The sequence below is a fragment of the Pteropus alecto genome, unplaced genomic scaffold (genome assembly GCF_000325575.1).
Source record: "Pteropus alecto unplaced genomic scaffold, ASM32557v1 scaffold157, whole genome shotgun sequence".
Taxonomy (NCBI): domain Eukaryota; kingdom Metazoa; phylum Chordata; class Mammalia; order Chiroptera; family Pteropodidae; genus Pteropus; species Pteropus alecto.
Window position 1 is genome coordinate 4,023,016 of NW_006440626.1, and position 26,379 is coordinate 4,049,394.

General features: G+C 42.7%; 2 protein-coding genes and 2 pseudogenes across 3 annotated transcripts in view; 1 reads left to right on the forward strand and 3 right to left on the reverse strand.

The window, feature by feature from the left end:
* Positions 1-215, reverse strand: part of SGSM3 (small G protein signaling modulator 3) — a 33,553-nt gene extending 33,338 nt beyond the window's left edge. For both annotated transcript variants that reach the window (XM_006917393.3, XM_025050622.1), the window contains exon 1: positions 97-215. The gene's annotated coding sequence lies outside the window, so the exon portion shown is untranslated. The remainder of the gene's footprint in view (positions 1-96) is intronic.
* A 2,885-nt stretch (positions 216-3,100) lies between these two features.
* LOC112484236 lies at positions 3,101-3,219 on the forward strand (annotated as a pseudogene).
* A 1,992-nt stretch (positions 3,220-5,211) lies between these two features.
* On the reverse strand, positions 5,212-19,304 carry ADSL (adenylosuccinate lyase). Its single transcript, XM_006917395.3, has 13 exons — positions 19,082-19,304; positions 16,348-16,551; positions 14,655-14,699; positions 14,066-14,145; positions 11,370-11,541; positions 11,125-11,171; positions 10,465-10,555; positions 9,927-9,996; positions 9,651-9,798; positions 8,303-8,393; positions 7,580-7,669; positions 6,907-7,083; positions 5,212-5,555 (listed from the first exon to the last, which is right to left on the reverse strand). Exons 1-13 carry the CDS (start codon positions 19,250-19,252, stop codon positions 5,469-5,471), a joined length of 1,473 nt encoding a protein of 490 aa, XP_006917457.1. The 5' UTR covers positions 19,253-19,304; the 3' UTR covers positions 5,212-5,468.
* Positions 19,305-21,654: 2,350 nt separating this feature from the next.
* LOC112484243 lies at positions 21,655-21,770 on the reverse strand (annotated as a pseudogene).
* Between the last annotated feature and the right edge of the window lie 4,609 nt (positions 21,771-26,379).

Below are 26,379 nucleotides of genomic sequence, written 5' to 3' on the forward strand. Positions count from 1 at the left end.
CCCCAGCCGCCCCTGCGTCCCCACCCGGAGAGCGAATGCCAGCGCGGGGCCCCGCAGACTCAGCCGGTCTTGGCCGACCTCTCGCTCCGCACTCACCGCCCCGCAGGAGATGTCCAGAGGCTTCGCCGCGACTCCCTGCCACCTCAGTGCCAACTACCGCCCGGCTCCCAGCGCCGCGGGCTCAGCCCGTCAGCGCTCCGCAGCGCTACCGCGCACGCGCGCGGGCCCGAACGGGGATGACGGGCGCGGGGCATGCTGGGGGCTGAAGTCCTCCGGGTCCGATGGGCCGAAGCGGCTGTGGGACCGCGCGTCCCCGGACCGCGCTCCCGAGCCGAGCGACCTTTGAAGCCCGTTTTCAGCCCAGCAATGCCCACCAGCCTCCCATCTGCACTGCAGCCCGAGGAGCTTTGGGCAATATGGGGTGGATCAGTGGTCAGGATGGGGAATAGATGCGGCAGGGCTCTGGGAAGGAGGGGCACTTGATACTCATTTTCTGTATATTTAAGTGCCTTCTTTACGGGTATACAGAACCAGTACTAGACCAGCCTGATCCATTCTCACGCAATTCACAAACCTTGGAAGGACCGCTGAATTGGTTGAGGTCATGCCCAAGAATTTACTCTCAGGGTATGCATAATGCAATGGGTGTCAGCGGCCTGCATTGGAGTCACTAAACCACGCTAACATTTAACTCATCCATAAAATAAGAATGTGAGCTTACGGTTGTGAGAATTAGATGCTGTTTTAGAAAACGTTACTACACAGTACAAACTAACAGTCTGGGAAGGAAGCTGGCCCGTTTCTATTTGATATCCAGGTCCTAGCTGACATCAGGCCCTAGCATGAAAAACAGACAGACCTGCTTGCCACATTTTAGAAAGGTCACCAAAAGCTACAATAGTATTACAGGAATGTTCTCCTAGAAGTTTCACCCTACTTCGAAGATGTATAAATTTAATTTCAGAGCTGCTTATTAACCCAAGCACAAGTTCCTGGCGGTGTTACAAAGGTGGCGATGCCCAGGGTGAATGAATGAATGGGAACATGCACAAAGCCTACGAAATACCAGGCAGTCTCAGTCATGATTTCACCGTATTATGCTCACTTTACAAAACACTTTCACAATTCACAACACTCCTGTGCTGAAAGCAGCGTGAATTTTATCATTCCAACTTTACAGAGGACCTGGCCAAAATAATACCTATTAAGTGGCAGAGCAGAGATCTGAACCCAATTTCTGTGGCCAAGTTCCTTTTTCTTTAACAACCACACCATTGTCTTACAAATCCTTGCTTAAAAAAAAAAAAGTCTGAGAGCAATGAATTCCAGCCTTTTTAGTGTGGTAACATTTCTTTTCTCTCATATTACCATGCGAAGGGGCTATATTTTTTAAATTTACCTTTATGGGAAAACACAACTTCTTGAGATAGTTGTAAGGTGACCTGAGGTGTACAAACTCAATGACTGAGTAATGCCAGTTTCGGCACAAGCCCCTAAGCTTTTTGGAATAAACATTAGCACTTCATTTTTTTTGCCAGCTCTCCCTACAGACTTAATAGGGAACTAAGGACCAAATACAGGTTCCAGCCCTCCCTGGTGGGACATTTGCCAGAGATCAACACTGAGCAGGTCCAAAGACCAGAGGAGACAGAAGAGTACTTCCCTTTTAAGGGATGATAGACTAGCTAACAATTCTATGAAATTTTCTTATCTGTAAGTGCTGTGTAAGAATTCTATATACGCATTTAGCCTACATTAGTCAGATAAACAAGAGAAAGAAAAATGCCAGATTCTTAGCTTCCTAGGTCAGCACCTAAGATAAGGCCTCTCTCAATTCATGCCACACGAAGGGTGGATGGAGCCAGGAGTATTGAAGTAATTCGGCCAAGCACCACGCAGGTGGGAAAAGCAGCAACTGCCTCATGATGAAGAGTGAGTTACAAGATGCTAAAACCAAGGGAAGCAGTGTGGACTTCTTGTTGAAGTTACATCTCAGGAGCACCTTTTCTCAGTGGAGCTTAATGAATGTGACATGGGGTCAGATGTTGAATTGTGTGTCTCATTATTGAGGAGCCACTCACCACCCTGTGCAGTCTGCTGCCTGCACCGGAACCTCAACTCCAGGAAGGCAGACTGTCTTGCTCACCACTGTACTCCCCAGTACATAGTAGGGTGCTGAAAAATTGTGTTAAAGTATGAAACCTGAATCAGGATTTTGTAAATATTTATTTCTTCCAGGTCATTTCTAAAGAATTAAGCTTTCTAAATGTGAAGTATAAATATATTATTTTACTTCTTTCCTTGAAAGAAATAAGCAACTTATTTAAGGAACTAGAGAATGAATCCTTCTTAGATGTTATTTGGAGTTCTGCATTATATATTTTAAAATATAGTTGGCCTTTACTCTTACAACTGACATTATTCTAATTACAACTTTTAAAGACAGCTGTCCTATTAAAGTTTAAAACCATGGAGGAGGTATAACACTTTCCCATAGTTTTAAATGTCTCAGTACCCTAGAGCCACAGCTATGAAAGGATAGATCACTTATAGATGGAAACTGACTTGTAGCCTCCATGGCTTGTCTCCTTCCCAGTCTCACATGTGGCCACTTAAAGCTACTATTCAATATGAGCTCGTTATTTCCTAAGAAGTCCCTTACGGGGATTAAGCACAGGGGAGTCTGCAGGAGTTTCCGAGGATCCCTTCAAACTCCTTCCACTCACTCCTGGGCTGGAACGTTTCCTAACCACAATTTCTGGCCCACTGTAGAAGAGGAAGGCTCAATACCACCGCAAATATGAGGAGTTGCCAAACCAAGTAAGGAGTCAGAATCTGAAAAAGCAGGTCAAACATGGCTTTTCTAAGGCCAAAGGGCCTTATATGACAGGATATAGAGGGCCACTCATTTCTCATTTGACCTAGTCCATGTAGTCATCTACAGATCATCTTATTCTGACACACTCATCTTGAAATCTGGGCCAGACATCCAGCTGTTTCTTCTTGAGTATGGACTTTTCATGAAGGCAAATTACCACTCATACTCATCACTTAAACCATTCTCCCCCACCCAGAAATTTGGACTTTAAGAATGTCTCTAGTCTATGGCCATGCTACCCTGAATACGCCCGATCCTGTCTGATCTCGGAAGCTAAGCAGGGTCAGGCCTTGTTAGCACTTGGATGAGAGACCACCTATGAAGACTGGGTGCTGAAGGTGCGAAAAAAAAAGAAAAAAAATCTCTATACACAGCACTTAATGAGGTAGGGACAAAATCACACCAGATCCAGAATGGAAAAATCAAACTCTACATCAACTTCTACTTGTGTTTAGAATTAACTAAATTTATGTGCTAAACTTTGTGTCCATTAGACCACATCTCTGATAAAGAACATATTATATAAATTTCAGTATTTAAAAAATGTTATGACTATATTAATTTGTTTCAGATGGGACCTGGAACAGAAAAGAGACATTAGCTAAAAACTAAGAACTTTACTTAATGTACCATATCGGTTCATTAATTGTGACATCAAAACCATTCTACAGCCATGCTACCCTGAACGTGCCCAACCTTGTCTGATCTTGGAAGCTAAGCCTGGTTAGTACTTGGATAGGAGACCACCTAGGAATGCTAGGTGCTGTAGCAAACAAACAAGCAAACATACCAATGAAAGATTTAATAATAGGGGAAACCAAGTATGGGGTATGTGGGAACTCTCTGTACTCGATCTCTGCAATTTTTCTGTAAATCTAATATAAAATAATATTGAATGTCAACTCTAATGGAATAAAATTAAAAAAGAGAAAATTCTGATTAAAAGCTATTTCTAGTGAGCTGGCCTAAATTTAAACATTAAAAAAGAAACTTCTAAAATTGTCTAAATAAAAATTGTATTAAAACTTGAAAAAAGACACAAAAGCTGAATCACCTTGAACTCATTATCTAAGAAATCATGTTTAATATTTCGTAATATAGCTTTCCAGGTTTTAAAACTATTTACTTTTTCCCATTTATTTTTTATGACTCCTCCCTTTCTGGTTGGTTCAAGTTCAGGATGTACTCTCCCACAACAGGTAAACCAAACAAACAGCAGCATCAAGTCCCAGCCTGCTACCTGACTGAGCACATTGAGAGGAAGGTAGGTAAACCCTCCTGGGTTCAGAAAGGAAAACGACATTTCCTGAGTACCTTCTTCATGCTTTGTAATTTCAGGCACTTAATCCAAGATTTACATCACCATTCTGGAGGCACCTAACCTCTGTGCTTCCACTTGTCATCAGGCTCTCCTGATTATCAAATGAAATCTACCATCAGCCAAGGGAAGAAGGGGCACTAAGCGCCCAGGTGTCTGACTGCAGCTGAAATAGAAGCCAGTCGTCCCACAGTTTGCCCAGACCCTGATTTCTGGGTGGTTCAGATCCTGGAGTTTGCATCAGTGATTAAGTGAATTCAACCTAATCTTCGAGAAGGTATGAGGTTGCCTCTTCTCAGTCAACCTGCAGCTCACCGAAATGCCTTTAATTAACCCACTTCCCGTGCGCCCTGAGACTACTCGCTGGCGGCACTGGCAGCTGCAGCATTTACCCTGAGATTATTTGCAGATTACAGCCCTAATCTTACCGCTAAAGTCTGCCATGAAACGTCTAGTTTTAATTATTTTCACATCGCTCTAGTCTATCAATAGTCTTTGGAAACAAATGACTATTTATAGCATTGTTTTTAGTAGTGGTATTTCCACTTATAAAATATAGTAATTCTCTATTGCTTAAAATGTCAAATCCTAGAAAATGTAGCTTTCCTATGCATGGTGTTAACACTGTTCTTTGGCTACTGCTGGTTCAACTGACTATCAATCTGTGTAACCAAGATTATACTGTCAAATGCCTTGATGAAATCAACATAACCTATTGGCATTCCCTTGATATACGGGCCTTATCAAAAAAATGAAGTGGGGTTGGGCACAACTTGAGCTGAGTAAGCCTGATGATCATATCAGTTTCTCTGAGAACTTACCGTAACTCCAAATTTCATTATTATTCTAGCCAAACGCAACTGAAAGAAAGGTACCCAACCACTCTGAATCACTGAGTCCAGGTTACTCTGCTGGACTAGACCAAACACACCTTCAAAAGAGAGGAGCAGTAACTTGCTCACTACCTCGCAATCAAGTGAACATGTGAAAAGGACTAGACTAGCTGGAAAATATGCCTTGAAAGAACAGAGCAGACTATGAGCTACATTTATTATGCAAATTTGTGTTGCTATAAAAAAAAATATCCAACTACAACACGATTTTTTCCGCATTGTAAACCTTGAGAAATGTGACCGCATCATGGAAAGAAAAGTGCTGTATTAATTTAAGGGAACAATTCTTGAGGTAAAACAAGGCACTAGAGTAACAATTTTCATGATTTGGCAATAAAAATTAACACAGCCGACAATGACTTTTAATTCTCTTCCAACTCTACAGACACAACTCTGCTTTCACGTTCATTACACTTTCATATGGTTTTAACAGGGGGTAGACCTCCTCTTCTAAGAATCTCTGTACCTGCCAAAGAGGAATGCAAACATAAGACAAAAGAAAACATTAAGATGTAAGTTTTGATACTTTTTCAATGTCAGTTTATATCAACACCTAATTTGATAGAACTTTTACTCTACCACTGAGCTTCTGTTTTTCTCAATTGCCTGTAAGAAATCTCTCCCAAGATACATGCAGCTCAACCCGCCACGCCCACACATGCCATCCCGTCCAGCCTGTGTTTTCAGTGGATCTCACCATTCTCTACCTAGTTACCCAAGCTAAAATCATCACTGCTTGCTTTTCCCCTCCTCCTATTCAACCAGCTGCCAAGCGATTAATCTTCTAAATAGCCCTCAATAACCCCCCTCGTCTGTACCAACCACCGCCTTGGCTCAAAGCCTCATTATCAACTGCTTGGCCCACTACAGCAGCCTCCACTTGTTGGCCTCGCCACTTCCAGTTTGTCTTCCAAATCCAAAACACCAAAGTGATTTGAATATAAATGACAAACTTACGCTTGTCTTCAATGTTAAATCCTGTAACTACTTCTGGGGGCACTTAATATTCTGGCAAATGATTGTAATTTCTCGTGTTGGATGTCTATGTATTTGCCATTTCCTCTCAGCCTGGTGTTTCCAGACTAACTCCCACTTGTCCCTAATATTCAGCTCAGATGTCATGTCTTCCAAGAAGTATTTCCCAAATTCTACTCTTCTAGGGTTTTTCCTCCTTTGTGATCCCCAAAAAGATGTGCTTTCCTTAATTCCAGCATGTAATGCTTGGTATTACAATGAACTATTTATAATTCATCACCACTAAGTTTTGAGCTCCTTGAAAATAAGGATTATCCACCCACCTTTATAGTCCCAGAATTAAACACAGTACCTGAACACATACTGAACACTCAGTCTGCACTTGATGAATGTTTTCGAACTAACTCTTGTAGTCTCCAAAAGGACAACAGGAAAAATGACATTTACTGAATACTTACTATGCACCAAGCACTACGCTAGGCCTTTCAATCTCACACAGCTCTATGAGGTGTGTATTTTTATCCTACCAGCCAGTAAATACCAGAAGTCAGAATTAAACCTGACTTACATGATGTCTTGTAAAACCCAATCTTTGTCCATTATACCATTCTTTAGAGCAACAAAGAATTCAGAGAAATCTACACAAGAAATCCTTATGGCAGCTCAAAACACCAAAACTTTACAGTTTAGCCAGCAACCTGCTCTGAATTCTAACTATCCCCATTCTCACTGTAGCTCCCATAAAATAGAAACATTACAGTATTCCAGGTTCTGCAGCCCCATAGTGTAAAAGCAGGCATTTGGGGAAGACTGCAGCTCCATGAAAGTGTTCTGATGCTTACCTGTTGGGATGCACGCCCAGTGAAAGAAGAAGGATCCAGTAAATGGTCCAATTGGGAGTGAATGGGACTGAAGTAGACATCGGCGAGGATACGCTCTATGAGGTCATTGTCACCCCCTTCCTGCTTGACCACAGCAGCTGCCTGCTGGGAAAGCACTCTAATTTTCTCATGGCAATCCTGGGAAGACAGTGAGGTATTGTTGGTTCACTGTTAACAGGGCATTCGAACATCCTGATAAGTCACCTGACACTTCAAATCCATGCCTTCTATACCTGTAACACAAAGCCCCTGAGGTTTCTCTCAGTCTGACTTCACCTAGAGCCTGACTCTCTGACCACATCCTAGGACAAACTAAAGCAGACATCCACCTCGTGCTGGCTCCTCTAAAGCCTCCTGAACCATCTGCTCTTGTGTCCTGACTACTTCTTATTATTTCCTATGGAAAATCAGGCCTAATTCCTTCACTAAGAGTGGAACTTTTCTACGGGTGATTAAGTGGTTCACTTTTAATAAACTGAGTTTACCACAATAAGCCTATTCAGAAGACACCTATTCTCTGGCAGAATACGGTCACTGCTCTGTACCAATACTGTGACTGAAGGTAATGATAGAAGAGCCTTTCTTCATCTACTCTTCAAGACTAAATTATCCAGGAACACGAGGAGCTACAAACCTGGCGGTTACCCCCAGCTTTCACCATGGCCATGATGATGTTCTCTGTGGCCATGAAAGGCAGCTCTTGCCGAATGCGCCGCTCAATTACCTAGATGAATGAATGAAGGGCCAAGAAAGATGCCTCAAGGTTACATGGTCATACACATACACACAGTCAGATATTGACTATGATCAGCAAAATGCACATCAGGGACACGAACTATTATACTTATAAAAAAGGCAGAAAGGACCGTTTTATTCTAACCCTGTATTCTTTCAGTTTTCTTAGTGATCCAGAGTATTATTTTGATTAAAAAAAAGAAATATTGTTTAAGTAAACTTTTAAAAGGTGCTTCATCGGAATGATTCCCGAAATTTCAAGTCGTTAAATTTCGGTACCCAATACCAGAGCTGAGTGTATGATGGAAATGAACCCATCTGCCTCAGGTACTTATAAACAGGCAAAGGGAACAGTCTACTCTGCCAATCATGCTGGTAGATTGTTTAAGCCAATTCAAAGTATTTTTTTCCCTTTTCTAGAAACATGTCTATGAATTCCACATAGTCAGTTTCCTAGAGCTTATGACGCAATCTGAAGAGCGAGCTCCAGTTGGGAAGAGCTCCTACTGGGCCAGAACTGAGCTCCCCCAACACACTCGCTCCAGAGCAGACAAAGGTTCCGCTTCCCTTCCCATATTCCAACCTCTCCCTAATGTTTTGCTTTTTAATTGAGGCCTCTTACTTTGGGGTACACCACCAATCCTTCAGAAATGTTCTGCAACGTATTCAGTATAGTATCTGCAGTGAGAAATGCTTCGGCCAAACAGATACGTCTAGAAAACAAACAGCCAATTCAATTATCTCTTTAAGCAAGTAACACTTTCAGTGAAATATAGGGTATGTTCAAGAAGTAGCCCTATTGACTTCCCACGCTGCATGTACTATTTGGACAACTTCCTTCAATCTCATGATTTCAACTACCCCAATACCCTGATGACCTTCAAATCTATCACCTCTTGTCCAGACCAGATATCTGATAGAGAGTTCCACTTGGTTGAGTTCTACGAGGTACCTCAGACCCCCAAACTGAATTCAGCCACTTTACACTCTCTCCTGTATACCAGCTCAAACCTGCTCTTCCTCTCCCTATGGTTCCTGCCTCAGTAAATGGCACTAGCACCCCATCACCAATCTTAATACTTGCTCAACCACTAAGGGCAGCCAACCTGCCTGATTTTATATCCACAGCTTTCCTCTCATTCATGCAGCCACTGTGCCAATGTGGACTTGGAATTTTTAAAGTAGCCTCCTAACTTGTACTGACCAGATTCATGTCCCCTTACAGCTGATTCTCCAAAGTGTTGTAGTGTTTCAGCATGCGCATCTGATTAGGTCATACTCTGTTAAAAAGTATTCTATGGTTGATTTCTGAACGTGTTCGCAGATAAACCCTGGATTATGCACAGATCCCAGAGAGGTAGCTTTAACTATACAGCCTTCTCCACTCAAAAAATCCCAGTTAAACCAGTGTAATATATATCTGCTTGAAAAAAGTAAACACATCAAGCAGAAAACCATGTGCATGTTGGTACCTTATTCTCAGCTACAGGTTACTTCTGACACACCTCAAAACTCATCAACATGGCACTGTGCCAGGACACCACAGCTGACTTCTACCTGCCTTCAGAACATCATCTAAACTCCTTTTCAGGGCCTATAATGCCCTTCATAAACTTGCTACAATTCCTGATCCGCCTCATCTTTTGCCATATCAACACTTCATTCCTTAGTACTACTATTAGTAGCTCTGTAAACTGCTCTTTCTCCTGCGTTTGGGACTTTATACATGCTCCCGATCTTGTCTTAAATGTCTCTTAAAAAATGCCTACTTATTTCTTACGTGTCTGCTCCCACAAAGATTACTTTGAGGTACACTTATCACACTGTTCTATGTTTTTTCCTCCCTGCTAGACTCCAGGCTCCTTGGGGACAAGGAGGAAACACAGAGATACTCAAAAAGTCCTGCTCCCAGGCCACTCTTTTTGGTCCTCCCCGCAACCTGCTGCATATGACATCCCCATTCCACTGACCGATTGGCACTATCGTCCAATGTGCGTTCAAACCACTGCACAGATGCTGTCTGCAGCGGGTCCATGACAAGGGCCATCAGGTGACGGGCAAGGCTGCAGCACCGCTCTGAGCGCATAGGGTTCCGCTTGTATGGCATCGCACTGGAGCCTGCCCATGTACAAGGACAAGAAGCAAAGACAGAAAGACTTTAGAAGACAGGGAGGGCCCAAGCATGCTATCAGGTGAACTATAAACACACGCCCACAAGCCTCTCAGCACCTCTGGTTGTCACTTACCAATCTGGTGTTTTTCAAAGGGTTCTTCCATCTCCTTGAGGTTCGCCAGGAGTCGTATATCGGTGCAAATCTGGGGAATGGCAGGGGTACAAGCATCACCCCATACTCTTGGTATGGAGGAATCTGGGGGCAGGGATGAGACTGATGAAGGAGGCTGCTCTTTAGGTGTGCTGCTGCAAAGCCTCATCCCTGCATCGCAAATCCTCCCCAAGAGCTCCAGGAGAGACTCTTACTCGGACTTCTCTTGGCTCCTGAAGAGCTGGCATGATACACTCAGGGAACGTGGACATGTTTGTGTGAAACATTGCCTAACGTATCACAGAAAGACAACAGCACAAGGAATTTTAATGAGAACGCCAAAACCAGTCCTTCCTTTTAATATACCTTAATTTAAGAAGCTTCACTTATGGGACCCAAATTGTTAAAAATGACATTTGATATCTCTTGAGCAACAGGGTAAGTACAGTCTAAGGCTGATCTGGTCTGTCTGTGGTGTTCAAAGCTTTCATCCTCATCCCCACAAGCTACCACCACTCACCTTGTGCACTGATGCCCCCAAACTAGCCAGCACAGACAGCACCTCAATATCCACTTTTCGTGTATAGGTCTGCCCAGTGATGATGAAAGCCCTAGAAATAGAAGAGAGCCTTTAGTGGAAATGTTTTAAACTGTGACTGTATCAATCAAGTGAGCAGACCCTAAGTGAAAGCTTGGTCTCACTGGTATACTAAGTCACATTCAGCCCAGAGGACCTTGCTGATAACTGGCCTCTGGAGCTAACTGTTCTTCTACCCTTTTCACTAATACACAAATAGCTGTCCTGAGAAGGAAATATAGCCCATGTGCCCCTGTCCTGCTGCCGCCTGATGGAAGTGCCTGGAAGGAGCCATGGCGGAGCCTGGTGGCCTCTCAATGGATTTAGACTAATCCACTGGAGGTAAAGAAACAAAACCAGCAACAACACGGTAAGTCTATCTTAAAAAAATCTCAGAAATAAATAATTTCTTTTCTTATAGATTTTAAGAAAATAGAATCCAGGCTATATAAGAAAATAAAACCCAGGCGAAAGATAGAAGGAAATGGGTGGAGGAACAACGAAAGAAAAAGCTAAAAAAGTTAGGTTCAAACGTGGAGGTATGCTCAACATGGGCCTTTTGTCACTTAATAGGGAGGCCGACAATTCCCCCCATTTACTCACCTCTTAAATCCTGCCTTTTCTGTCACCATCTTGTCAAGCTCATCTACCTTGGAAAGAAAAGACATCCTTACAGTAATCCAGGTGTGTCCAGCATGAAAACTATCTCAACTTCCTGCCCAGGTTGCGGCACCCCCACACCCCTTCTAGTCCAAAGACTCCACTCAGACTGAGATCAACCTCCTACTGTTCTAGAGGTCAGCTTTGTCTCTGGTGCTCCACCACTACATTTCTGTGTCCCACAATACCTTTTGGTCATCTCCCTCGAAGAGCTGGAGGAAGCTGGCCTGAGTACCCGTGGTGCCCTTCACTCCACGGAAGCGCAAGTCATCGCGGACCCGCTTCACATTCTGGAGATCCATGCAAAGATCCTGAATCCAAAGACAGGAACGTTTCCCAACTGTGGTCAGCTGAGCAGGCCTGAAAACAACCCAAAGAGAACACAGAGAAGTCTCAAACCAAGGACTTACTTCCTGAAAGCTTCGTTGCTTCCTCTAATCATCACTGTTATGGCTGGGAAGAATTAAAGTAAGAGATGGAGAAGCCAGTCCAGATAAAACTGGAGCTAAGAAACTGGAGCAAATAATAGTTACGGAGATTCTATGTCATTCAAAACTCGTCAAAAATTACAAGGCTAAAGAGCTCCTAATATAGTTTTTCCTCATCAAGAGACAATGTAAGGGCAGAGAATGTCCATTTTGTTCATCCCCAGATTTTGGTAAGAAATATACACTCATGTAACAAACATCTGTCAAGTATCTAATGTGTTCTTGGTTTTAGAAGTACAACAAAGAACAAAACAAAGGTCCCTGTCCAATGGAGCTCACGTTGTAGTATAAATAAGTAAACAAAAAAAGTAATTTTTTTTTAATAAAAAATATGAAACAAGAAAATGAGGATGAGGACAACGGCGAATGCTATTCTAGACTGACAGTCAAAGAAGGCCTTTGTGAGGAGTTCAGAAGCAATGAGGAGCCAGCCATGCTGTGGAGAACCACCCTAACACACACATAACCAAAGGACTCTAACATTACAGCTACGGCTTTATTTCCAGTTGAAGTCTAAATCAATCCATTGCAGGTCTGTTTCTGAACATAAAACACACTTATGAATAACCTGCAATAATGCCAGAATTCTAATAGATGATCTAGCCTATCCCGGATGGAATTTCTCTATTTTTATTTCTCTGGGCTAATGATACTGACAGCTGGCAACATCAAGGAACACTACTAGGTACATAACAAGCTACAACAGATCCCCAAATTAATTTCATGGTAGTTTTCCTTGCTAACTCCTGCTAATAGATTATTGGCACAAACAACGAAATAAATGAATTTGCATGGATCTATTCACAGCAGTATTATATACAACAGCCACAAGTAGAAACCACCCAAATTATCTATCAAGTGATGAACAGACAAAACATGGTATATCCATACAATAGAATATTATTTGGCCGTAAAAGGAAATGAAGTATTGATACATACAATATGCATTGTAAAAATTGTGCTAAGTTAAAGAAGAGTCAAAAGAGGATGAATACTGGATGATTCTATTTAAATAAAATGTCCAGAAGAACCAAAGCCACTGACAGAAACTAGGTTAGTGATTGCCAAGAGCTAGGGAGTAGGGGAATGAGAGTGAATTCTAATAGGTACAGGGTTTTTTTGTGAGGTGATGGAAATATTCTGAGATTACATACTGACTATATACTGCATAACTGTAAATATACTAAAATCACCCAACTGTACATTTTAAAAGGGGTGAATTTTATAGCATGTGAATTATATCTCAATGAAGCTGTTTCTTTTTAACTGCAGCTAAGGACATACTGAGGTGATGCCTACACATCCACACCATTTTCTGAGTTTCTGATGCCTGCTCACTGTGGCAGCAGATCCCTTTCACTACGATATATGGAGGAATACTAGAATGCCTGAATTCTCTGAGCACTTTCCAAAAGATGCAGGAGAGGAGGAGGAGCTGCCACACAAGTAATGCTAGGTGTGCAGGAAGGCAGAGTGAACATGAGCCATGGCCAAGCCGCACACACTGAGCATAGATTCATTCACATGAACAGTTTCTTCAGGTTTCTACCAATAAATGCAGGCCTGAACTTCTAGGAAGATTAAACTCAACTTAGTCTTTCCCAAGTTATAGATGACATCCTTGTTGCCTTTGCAAAACCCCATCAAGACATAAGGCAAATGCTGATACACCACTACTCAAATATCGTCACTCAGAACCTGCTACTAGAATTGCAAAAATGACTTCATCAGCTTTTAAAAAGGGTTATATGGTAATTATAAAAATGCTTGCATTTTAAAAATATTCAAAAAACAGTAGAGAAAAAATTTAAATACCTTATTATCTCATAAATCAGAGTAATCAATAGTTACAACTTGGTATAATTTATTTCAATCTTTGTGCAATTTATATGCTGTCTTTATCCCATAACATCAATCTAAGTACATGTGCACAATATCCGTCTTACCAGAATCATTTTAATGGCTTTGGATCTACAATATATCTTGTTAATTATTTTCTTATTGTAGAATATTTTGATAGTTTCCAATGCTTACTATCATAAACAGTACTTCAACAAAGATCTTTGTACATAATGCTTTCCCCCATAATTTGGATTACTTCCTTGGGCTAGATTCTCTAGAATGGAATTATTCAATCAAGGAATATGAATATTTTCTAAGGCTCTTGATACACATTGCCCAATTCTTCCCAAATGAACTATTATATTTACTCTCTCACCAGTATAGCTTTTAAGGTATCAGGTTCATTCCTCATAAGCATCCTAAGGTATGTGCTTAAGCTATATTTGAGATTCTTCACCTCCAGGTTTCTGTGCAGAAGGGAGAACTGAAGGAATAAATGAAAGCCAGGTGCAAATAAACAAGCCCATTTCCCAAGAAGTAATCATAGCACTTACTGGAAATGTGTGAAACCTAAGGTGGGAAGATCAGCTCGTTCCTTAGCAAAGTCAGCAAGCCGAGAGATCACCCTGGCAAGCTACAAGAAAGATCATGCAGTAGAAGAGAGGGTGAATTCAGGTTGAGCTCATTACATAATCAGGAACTAAACTTTTAGACAATTTAATATAGAATGAGACCTCCAGCTCATGGAAGGCAGAGGCCCTATCTTTTCAACTTTGTACTCTAAAGTGCCTTAAAGAGTTCATAGCAACGAACTTTCAAAAATTGAGCTGACTACCTAAAGTCATGAATTTTTACTGCACAATTTTAAGACCAATGACACACTCATGCAGAAAAATAGGACAAAATCATAAATCTGACCCACCATTCCAGCTACATGCCGCTGGTTACACAATTCCCTTATTTAAAAGGCTAGGCTTTAAAAAGCATCCACTTACAGTGTTTTAACCCAAGAGACAATCAGTCCTACAGATTAGATATAGGATCATTTGCCGGAGTAAATGATCATCTATTTAGAGTCACATTGTGTTGATGCCCTACGACAGGGAATCCAGGGCTGGTAGGAAATATCTGCTAACTTCTCACCTTTGGTAAAAGCAAGTCAAGTGCATTTCTAAGAATAATCAGGTCCTGCAAAGGAAAACACAACAGTCTTATGTTAACAGCTCTGCCCAAACATTACCATATAATGCTTTTGGCCATCACAACTGGGTTTCTCAGCTAGCCACCTAGCGCACTATTAACAACCCACTACGCAAGCCAGAAGATGCTAATGGAAGTTGTTCTTTTCTGGTTACTGTTGTAAACGCACACCAACTTAAGAGAGCGGTACTCTGGGAAACTATAAGAAACAAAACCCATATACTCATAAAGCCCAATTTACATGGTTATCTAAAATGACTGGAGAAATAGTTAAAAGGTTAAACCCCATTCTGTTTATTGTGAAGATGTCCGGGTCAACAAGGTTTGTATTTGCCCAAAGACAGTGCGTGAATCTCCGAGAAGCTTCCACAAAGCACACTCCATTAACTTCATCTTCCTTTTTAAATGTCTATCATTGCTTACAAAAAAAGGCATGATGAACCAAAATATCAAGGTTTAAGAAATTTAAACCTGTTCCTGAGAGAGATAAGAGATGTATCTTGGGCAAGTCCAACATATGCTTAAATGAGACAGTAATTATTGAACACAGCTACACACTGCATGCTTTTAAAAAGTATATTCCAAATGAGAGAACTATTCTTTCATTATTTGATTCACCAATTACACATCATGCCTTTAATTATGTACCACTTAAAACTAAAAAAGTACTTGGGGAAACTTAAAAATCAGCGGCTTCTTCTGAAGTGGAAGTGTATCTGGATTGTAATTTCTGGTCTCACAGGTGCACTGTGATTAAAAGCACAGTTTTGGAGCCATTCTACCTGGGCTTGTCTTATTTCTGTGTAACCTTAGGCAAGTTCTTCAACCTTTCTTTAAAGTTTCCTCAGCTGCAAAGATGGGAATAATAAAGCCAAATTCTAAAGACTACATAGTCCAATTCCATTTATATGAAATTTCTAGAAAAGGCAGAACTGTGAAGACAGAAAGCAGGCTGGTGATTGGATCTGGAAGCAGGGTAGGGAGCAACTGCAACCAGGCAGGAGAGAACTTGGGGTTAGGGATGTGCTCCAAAAATGGAATGTGGTGAAGGTTAAACAATCGCATAAACTTACTAAAACTCATTGAACTGTACATTTAAAACAAGTAAATTTATAGTAGGTACAATATACCTCAAAAAATCTGTTTAAAACTGAGATAATAGCATCTATCACTTATAACTATTGTGAAGAATAAATGAATACATATAAATCACCAAGCAACTGGTAAACTCAGGAAAATATGTGCTGTTACTTTCTCATGTTTAACTATACAATGTTTTTGCTAATTAAAGGTTTTATTTAAGAATTATAATGCAATCTTTTTTTTTTTTTTTAAAGAAGTCACAGCAAAGTCATAAACAACTTGGGAAAGAAAATCCCTTTGGAAAATTATCTTGGCTATTAAAATGCTAAGATCCTGGTTTATGTCCAGCATTCCAAGTGTAAGCCACACCTGCGGGTCTTATTTTACAGAGGTCATTAGGTGCTCATAGTTTAGACTGGAGGGATAGCAAAAGCAGAAAATTCCTGAGTGTTTAAATACCCCTAAAACTTTCTAAAACTGGACAAATAAAAATTTATAAATGTATTATAAAGATTGAGTCATAAAGTGGAAACAAAATAACATGGACTCCTACTGTATTGTCTCCAACATAGCAGGAGGTGGCACCAAGATGTATAATGCCAGCGGCTTTTGGACAGCAGTGGCCAAACGTGTGCACGTGAGCCATCACATCATGTCGTAACTGTTTCTCTCTGTTAGCTGCCATCTTGAAGTCGATGTTGTCCAGGTTTGACTTCATCTCCTGGATTTGTTCATCTGTGATAGGCAAACCCAATTTCTGCAGAATACACAAAATAACTTCAGATGTCACAATTATTTGAGTTGGGGTGACATCGAAAAAAAAAATTGGTTCATGTTAGCATTTATGCCCTATCTCCCAATTCTTTAATTAAAATTTGAGACAAACTAGGGACATGGGGAGGAAAGGGACAACTTTCTTAATCTTGGTAAATTATATACTAACTAAACTTCAATATATACAAACAACAATGTAATCCTGATCTTTGTTCTATAGCTCTGCTCACTCTCTCACATTATCTGGTCTCTGGGCTCAAATGTCATTTCTTCAGAGAGATCTTTCCTGACTCTTCTTCTCTGTCTCTCTAGCCCTTAAGCCTGGTTTTACTGACAGCCCGTATCACATGACATTCTTACAAATGCATTAGCCTCTCTCTCCCTTTAGAATGTATACTCCATGAGAGGATATTGCTTACTCCTTAGTAAGCACCCAAAGTGTGGAATTGAAGTCATTGCTTTACATTTGTCCCAGATGATTTTACCTAGAGAAACCAAAATTAGGAATGCTGTAAGTAGTTTCACCAAGAAATTAGGTATAGAAATTCAGTGCAACAGAAAGGAATTCCAGGAGATAATTGAAGAGAAAATAAACACATCAACATCTCACATTCATCCATCACTGGAAAAATCAGGCTGGCAGACCACAGGCAGCTCAGAACCCTGGATCCAAATGGTGACATTGATTCAAACCTCATTTGAAATTCCCAAGCCCTAGCTCTGGGGAGGATCCTGAACCTTAAAACTATCTTGTCCAAGATGGTAACTACTGACCAGATGTGACTAGTTACATTTAAAATGATTAAAATTAAAAGTAAAAATTCAGTTACTCAGTCACACTGGCTACATTTCAAGTGCTCAGTAGCCACAAGTGGTAGAGCTACCTTGGATCTTCAGCCAGTAAATGCAACATCCCAGGGCTCCCCCCAAAGCAGCAGGGGGCAGCGTGGTCAAACTGCTTCCTACCCCCAGGCAATGTATCTTCTCAAAATTCACTCCCCACCTCCTCATTTTCTGCACTCCTCTTAATCCCTCATTCCTTGTTTTTCCTTAACTACTAAATTATCATATAATCTATGCTGCTAATTTTGACAACCTAACAGATAAACCACATGCAGGAGATTATTTCTAAATTATATACATTTCAGGCAACATGCAGATTGGGCAGCGGAAAGAACACATATTCAGATGACTTTATATTTCAGTTCCAGCTTGAAGCCATTTACTAACTATGTTAACCCTGGTGAAGTCTTTGAATGTCACCACCCTAAACTATTTAACGAAGCATCAAATAAAATAGAAAATAGAGTACATGTTAATACATAATAAAGTACAACATGCTACTAATGTTCTCTTCTACTGTCCACTATTGTTATCTGAGCCAGTAGTTTATGAACTCTCTCTGTGCCTCCATTACACTATCTGTAAAACCTCTGTAAAATAGTACTTATGGGTTGTTTTGAAGATTAATGAGCTATTAATATGTAGTCTTAAAGCAGTGCCTGGCATATAGTAGGCACTACAGAAATGTCTGCTATTATGATGTCGCTTTACTTTCTTAAGCACAGAGATAGGGAGGGGAAATCTAGGATGAAAGTTTCCTTTCTGAGGAATTCCACTGTACCATGCTCCCAGTCACCGACTCAAGATTGTTTCGGTGTTTACTCATGCCATTTTAGAGGACACTGCCATCCTGCCTGTGGCATTTTCCTCTGAAACTTTATAGCTTTCTGGATCACTTTGGTTCCTTCAACTCCTCTGGGAAGGCCCCTCTGGCACTATTTCTGAAACCGCTGGGCCCAACAGCTCCACATGCAATTCTTATAAAAGAAACTGTAAACCCAGTCTAATTAACCCCTACTCTGTCTCCTCCCTCAGATGCAAAAGGTGGACGCGTGAGGTGGAAAGTGGCCTAGGAAACATGGATTTTGTAATGACAATCCTGTCACAACACAGAGGCACCTTGGAAGACGAAGTGGCTAAGCGCTCAGGCTCTGCACTGAACCCAGCCAGGCTCACCCCCCAGTTCCGCTCTTCATAACTGGGTGCTCCAGACTCCAGAGCACATAACGCACTTGGTTATTATCGAGGCCTGGTTTTCTCCCCCTCTAATGTGGGAAAAGCATCACCTAATTTGCAAGGGTTTTGTCGGTTAAACCACAAAAGATGGGCAAAGAAATGAGCACAGCAGTACGTCACGAGGGCTCAGTGTCCGAGGTCAACAGCGTACTGCAGGCATGGCCAAGATTTAGTCCCTGAAACCCTAGACTGCACTTCTCGCTGCCGCCTCCGCGTCTCTAGGCCTCAGTGACTAAAAGCATGCGAAGCAACAGGTGGCGGCTCCCGGGCCTCCTACCCCGGCCTCCCTGGGCCGCGGCTCCTCACGAAACCGAACACGCAGCCGAAAATAGCGGGGCAGCTGTCCCCGAGGCGTCAGGCCCGCGCTGGGCCCAGCACGTGCTGGGGCGGACCCGCCTCCCTCAGCCCAGCCCCTCAGCCCCGGGACCCGTTACCTGCTCCGCCTCCGCCAGCCACAGCCAGAGCTGCCGCCAGGTCCGGAATTTGTACCTGTCGCTAAACAAGAAGCACATCTCCGGGCTGGCGTAGCGGGAGGCAAGCGGCGAGCGGTAGCTGTCGTGCCCGCAGGCCGCCTGCTGGCCGCCGCAGTCGCCTCCCGCCGCCATCCCGAACACTCTACCGCACTAGAACGGACAGGACAGCTGGGGCGGAAGCGGAAACCTGGGGCCGGGACTTCCTCCCATGTGGGCGGGACTTCCTCTACTTGGTCCCGCCCCCCAGGGGCTCCAGGGCGCTTGAGCTCTCAGAGGTGCGGCGGGGTTTCCGCTGCTGGGTCCTACTGAGGGTTAACGTCTCTCCTGGTTTACAAGAAATGTGCTTAGAGCTTCATAAATTACTTAGCTGGCCTGTGCCCCAGTTTCCCCGTCTGAAAATAGTTACATTAAGATCTGTCCTTAAGACTGCTGTGAGGATTGAGTATTAGATCGGTGTCTGGGACACTTACATAGCCCTCTATGTTTGCTATTGTCGCCTTCCCGCCCCTCCTCCTACTGCCTGCCAGGCACTGAGCGCGGTTCTGAGGAAAAGTGAAGATGCCCGAGGGAAATTGGCATTTATTGAGTTCCAAGTGATCCCCTTGCAGGAAACTGCAGTAAAAACGGATTTCAGCAAACGCTGGAACTGAGAACCATGGAAGCTGAGTGACTTGCTGAGTGTCACCCAGCTAAGTGGAGCCGCCCGACTTCAGATTCTGCACTTAGTCATTATGCTGTGTAGTTCCCAGCACACACCGTGCCTGACGACCCCAGGGCTTGGTGAAGCCATTCTCCCCGTGCTGGAACACCTGTCTTCTCACTAAGGCCTAGTCCAGAGAATGTTCTCAGATGGTCCCGCTCTCTCCTCTGGTTGGCCAATTAAAAACAGAAACAAACCAAGAAAAACCTAACGTTTATGGAGGTCTTACTAGGTATAGGGAACTGTTCTGAGTGCTTTACGCAGGAGATTCGATTTCATCCTGAGTTGTTCAGGTATTATTAAACGATCAGCCCTCCGTGCAATGCACAGACTTATATAATGCTAGCCATTATAATGCTAGCCATTATTATGATCCCATTTTGCAGATGACAAAATAAAGGCGTGGTCAGCTTGACTATCTTTAGATTGCTTCTGTGGAAGGGGGAGAGCTAGGAGTTAATTGCAGGCAGATAGGCTCCAGACACTTGGTTCTTAACAGCTCCAAGTGTACCCTTTGTGCTACCTTAGCAGGTAGCACTTTGGTGCTCAATATAATGCTAGCCATTATTATGATCCCATTTTGCAGATGACAAAATAAAGGCGTGGTCAGCTTGACTATCTTTAGATTGCTTCTGTGGAAGGGGGAGAGCTAGGAGTTAATTGCAGGCAGATAGGCTCCAGACACTTGGTTCTTAACAGCTCCAAGTGTACCCTTTGTGCTACCTTAGCAGGTAGCACTTTGAAATTATTTGCTTTGAAATTATGTTTTGAAATTATCTGTTTCTGAGCTCATTAAAAACAAGATCTCCCAATTCCATTTTGAATACCAGCTTGTTTGCTGAGGTGAATTCCCTTGTCCCAGTAACTATCACATTTCAGAGATATGAAAAATTGCCGATTAGATCTCAAAGCGTCAAGATCTTGTCTTTGACAAGAACTTTTTTTCCTGTCACCTTTCCATTTCTGCTTTCATTTATTCCAGATTCACTCAAAAACCTATCTACACCCTTAGATAGTGTTCTCCCTCCCAACCTCTAGGATTTCATAGATGATGAGTGATCTTGTGGCTTCTTATAGGCCTCCTGTAATTCTCACCAGAGTTCAGTGTTGTGTGCCTTCCCCATTAATGGCAAACTCAGTGGGGGCAGAGGTCACATCTGTCTTGGTCACCCGTGTCCCCGGCACCTAGCACAGGATCTAGTATAGTATACGTGTATGAGAAATGTTTCCTGGATGAATGAATGCTTTCCAAAGGAGCCCAGCCTTAGAAGAGAAATAAGGCCCACAGTAGCCAATGACCAAGCTGGATCCTGACACTGTACTTCCTCTTCCTCCACCTCTTTCAGATCTCTTCCGAGTCCACATTCCATGGCTCCTTCATGTCTCCATCTGGACTCCAGAATTAGCAGACAGAATTGACCGCAGCACCAATTCCAGGATACCGTGACTCAGAAAAGCCCATTAGTCCTCTGGGCTCATCACCCAGGTCTTCTTCCACCTTCACTCTTGAGATGCAGAGGACTGGTTTTAGGGGTGAGGGCAATTTTGGAAAGGGGAAGAATTTACTTCCTGCAGCTTCCCACTCTTTGCAGAGTGCTTTAGGCTGTCTTTGATTTGATGTGCTGCAATGAGTGTCTGTTTCACTTTCCACTGTGACTATTACAAACTCAACCGTCTCAGTCTTCCAGCCCTCTCTCCCGCCTCTGCTTCACTTTGCTGTTACTTTTCCTCCGCAAAATAGAAGTTCCTGCCTCCAGTCTTCTATCTCTTAATTCAGGAAACAAATTTGCTTTTAATTATTTTATCTTGAAAATTTTTTCATTATTATTATTTATGCCTATAGCACCTGGTCTTCCTAGGCGGTTTCCCATCCAAGTACTAACCAGGTCCGACCCTGCTTAGCTTCCAAGATCAGACATCAGGCTTGTTCAGGGTGGCATGGCCGTAGATCATGGACTGTGGCTCTACTGGGGTGCAAACCCAGGACCTTCTGTATGTAAAGCAGACGTGCTGACTGCTACACTATGGAACCACATCCATTATCTCGGAATTTTCGTCCCTCCAAGTTCTGCCTCCCTTCTCTGATTTTTAAAAAATGCACAGGTCTCTTCCACTGTAGAAACATCCCTACTTGCTCTTGTAAATAACCTTAACATGGAAATCTCTCTTTCCGCCTGCCTCTTCATCAACCATTCCTGGCACTGCCAGTTATTAGCTGTGTTACGAGCAATTACTGAACCATTTGGCACTTGGGTCTTTTCACCAGTGAAATATGGTTGATGATACCCACATGTACAGTGAGGAGCAAAGGCAAGAACAGATGCTGACTCCCTAGCTCAGTGTCTGGGACTCCTGTATTCAACGAATCTGTTCCCCTCCCTGCTTTATTCCTTAGCACCATGATACAGCTCCCTCTCTTGTTTCCTCCAAGCCATAGTCTCATTGATCACCAGTAACTTCCTCTAATAAACAAATCGAAAGGTCCTTTCTCATATATGTTTGCATGACATTAATAAAATCTACGTGTCGGGGAACAGGTAGGAAACAGGCCAGGGAAAGAACTGGGAGGAAGCTTCCCAATGTACTTCTTACATCATTTTGATTTCTGAGCCAAATAGTTTTTCTTTCTTCCCATACTAAATCTGATTTTAGTACTTAGCACTTTTGACAACCTTCTTGGCTGATTTTAGTACTTAGCACTTTTGACAACCTCTCCCTCCTGCTTTGAAAGTCAACTGCTCTCCCTTTGCTGACCCTTCCTTGTCTCACTCTTGGGAAAGGAAGTGGTGGGACTTTCCTCGAGGGTTAAGCCACTTTTCCCTCCCTTGAAAACTGCTTGCGCATCTGCAAGGCTTACCTTCTGAGTCCGCGGGTTCTCCAGTTTTGGTTCTTGATCTCCAAAGGTCACCTAGACACTTTCCAGCTGGGTGTCACTGTTACCTAAAACGACATCTTTAATTTTACTTTCACATCTCTCCTGTGCCCTAATTCATGAACGGGTCTTCTGATTGTTTTCCTCCCTCTTTTACATCTATCCACCTGTTTTTATTTCAGGCTTTTAAAATATGTAGTTTTTTAAATTCTTGATGTAACATCCTGTTACCCATTAGGACCCTTTAGTCCTCAATGGTGCATGCGGTGTGCCAGGCATTGTATTAGGCAGTGGGATACAACGGTCAGCTGATGAGGCTGGAGTGGAGAGAACAAAGCTGAGGGGGAGGTAAATTTGGAGAAGTAGGTAGAAGGCAGACCATGAGAACGTTACTGGAAATAAGGGTATCTAGGGCTTTTATTCTAAGCAATGTAAAGCCACTAAAAGGCATTAGGCTGGAGAATGACTTCATCAGATGTAATTTGAAAAATATATATAGATATTATATTATATATAGAATGGGTTGGGGGCATTCACTTTGGAGTGAATGCCAAGTGAGAAACCAGTTGGGCTAACGCAGGGGGCTAGATAAGGCCTAGGATGTATGCGATGTAGCTTGCACAAGGGAAGTAAGTGGCAGAGGAAATGAAGAAAGAGATTAAGAGGTACAATCAATTCCGCTTGGTGATGGGTTAGTTATGGGAAGTAAGGGAGGGGAGCAGAGTTAAGGATGCTCCTAGGTTTCTAGGTTTTGTTATCAAATGGATGGCAATGTCATTTACCATGGGGTGAGAGGCAGGGCAAACAGACAGGATGGACTTCTGTTTGGGATTTATTGAGTTTTCAGTGCTGTTAAGATATCCAAGTGCTTCAAAATGTTGAATAGACGATTACATATACAGGTCTGGAGCTCAAGGATAGGGGTTGGAAATAAATTTAGCAGTCATTCGCATATAGGTGGTAATTAAAGCCAAAAGGGTTTTAGGCTCAGGAGCTGGTAAGCAACAGAGAAAAGAATTGTCTTTTTTGGTCCTTACATTCCATTCAGGGAGATGGATAATAAAGAAAAAAGATAATTTTAGAAAGTGATAAGTTCTTTGAAGAAAATAGAGCAAGACAAGGGCATAGTCGCTTAGGGTGAGGAAGGGGGTGGCAACAGCTATTTTTTGATAGGATAGTCAGGTAAGACCTCACATTTCATCAGAGACTACACAAAGATGTAGGGGAAAGTGCATTCTAGGCAATGGAAAAATAAATATAACAATCTGGAGGTGGGCATGAGGTTGGTGTGATTAAGAACAAGGAAGGCTAACAGGGCTAGTGTAAGACTGAGATCAGGAGAGTCAAAGGGAATGAGATTGTGTGTGGGATTTGTGTGGGGTTCATGGACCACAGTGTGGAGTTTGGATTTTAATTGTAAGGAGAAACCATTGGAGGGTAGTGACATGAACAGACAGAGAGGAGCCTGGGGTGAGGTTAAGCGGAAGATGGTGGACTGCTAGGAAGCCGTTGCAGTGGTCCAGGTGAGTGTGTAGGGTTGTTGGACCCAGAAGTTGGTTGTGGTGAGAAGTGAGAGGAGCATTTGTGAATACGTTTAGTATAGAGCTGATGGGACTTCCTGGTGGACTAAATAATGTGAAGCAGCTACGGGTTTGAACAACAATGAATGGTGGTGCCATTTACTGAGAAGACTGGGGAAGAAGTAGACTTGACAAGGAAGGTGGAGGGATTTAGGCAATTAGTCAGTTGGGTAGATAGATTAGAAAGGCCACGGTGGGAGATATAACTTGGACAGGACGGGGACATGTGCTATATTTAAAAACATCGGGCTGGCTTAACTCATCCAGGGGAAGCAACACCACTAGAAAACGAAATTCAGGATTGAGCCCAGGGGCATTCCAAAATTTAGAGCTCGAAGGGAAAAGCGTGAAGGCCAGACGACATTGTTTAGGGTTTTAGCCTAGAGAACAAAGGAGGACCTGCATTTGAGCCCTGATGAAATCCAACATTTCATGGCCAAAGAAGAGATGAAAGAGATGCAGGAGATAAGGCACATGTTAGAAGGAACTCCATCTGTAGTATCAAGAGGCAAATAGCCATGTCCATTGGACTAGGGAGTTTCTTAGTGACCTTAGAGACAGCTCTCTCAGGGGAATGATAGAGGTAGGAAACATCGGAACAGACTCAGGAGGGAGAGGAGAGAACGTTTCTCCAGGGGTAAAATGGAAAAGGAGCTGGCGAGGAAGGCGCTGGAATGTGGGCCCACAGGAGGGTTTTTATCATGGGATGGGCTTGAGCACATCGAATGGCAAGGGCCCCAGATGAACACGTGGAGAGTTAAAAGTACCCAAGGGGGCAGGAGGGGAAAGGATCCGAGGAGGAAACAACACTCAAAGGTGAACTGCCTCTCTCTGCTTACAATCGAGTGAATTTTTCTGATATTTCTCATTTTCTCCACGTATTAGTGGGCACAGGACACTTGCTGGACAATGTCAAGGTCTCACTGCGGTTGGTTACAGCAGATTTACAGGAGCTCTTATTTGGCCTGTAGTGACTTTTTCCCCAGCGACGTTGCTTTTGAATGCCGGTAGATCATAGGAAATAGGATTTTTCCAAAGTGGGGATTTTGTCACATATAGGTGTCAAGAAAACAGGAGGAGCAAAGAGATTTATAGGTATTAGCACCCATATCATTGAAATAATGGGCTGTAAAAATCTACCTGGATTACAGAGAAAAAAGGAGAAGGCTGATGGATTGAAAGAAATAGGTCAGTGTCCTGGAGTGGCTGATGAGGTCACAACACAGCCAAAGAGGAGTGGGAACCAGTTGGGAGGACAGAAGATCAAGGTCAAGAATGCTGAAACTAGTGATTCTGGAGGGGAGCGACTTTGGGTGAGTATGGGAGTATGCGGCTGGAGTGGGCGGGAGGAAGGAGAGATTTCCCATGTACACTGAAGTCACCTAAGGTGACAGCAGGGCACACCGCGGTAAGGGAGGCCGAGTCCGATGCTAAAGTCTTAACAGTCACCTTTAGTTTCACAACACATTCTCCTTTAGCCATTTATGCATTTTTTAAAATATCCAAAATTTAAAATAAAGTCTTTGGTGATAAAAGTCTTCACATTTTTTGCAATGATCTATTCCTTAAAAAATAGATCATTGTAACAAACAGGCCTTCAGGATGTTTGACGAGTTCGCTTCTTCTCATTTCAGATTTCCAGTGTTTACTTATTTTATGATAAAAGAACTGTTTGGGACATGGCCTACCATTTTGTACAGACTTGCCTAAGACCATTTTCTCAGAAACCCAGGTGTTCTGCAGCAAAGACACTTCGGCATGGTGACTTCTGAATCCTGTCTGGGTTCCTATTATGGTTTCACCACTGACTGAGACAAGTTCCAATTACATGAGTAAATATATGGCATGCTTAGAGCGATGCCCAGCAATCAATCAATAGTAGCTAATTACATTACTCTGAGCCGCAGTTTCCTCAAAAATAGGTTTGCTGCTATCTATCCACATAGCATTCTGAGAATCAGATCCGACACAATGGTACCTGGGAGTTAGAAGATACTAGTTTTGCTCCCTTCCTTCCCTTTGCCATCCTAGAGGTGTTTCATGATCACGTTGCCTTTAGGATAAGGTTCTAATGCTCCTTGGCAGTGTGAAAGCTCTCAAAGGAGGG

Bases quoted from the DNA above. Each gene is read 5' to 3' on its own strand.
- ADSL (XM_006917395.3), bottom strand. From the start codon at position 19,252: ATGGCGGCGGGAGGCGACTGCGGCGGCCAGCAGGCGGCCTGCGGGCAC. The intron at 10,556-11,124 runs GTGAGTAAATGG...TTCTATTTCTAG, and splicing joins GAAAAGGCAGGATTTAAGAG to GGCTTTCATCATCACTGGGC. The intron at 7,084-7,579 runs GTTTGTAGCTCC...CTGTCTTCCCAG, and splicing joins AAGCTGGGGGTAACCGCCAG to GATTGCCATGAGAAAATTAG.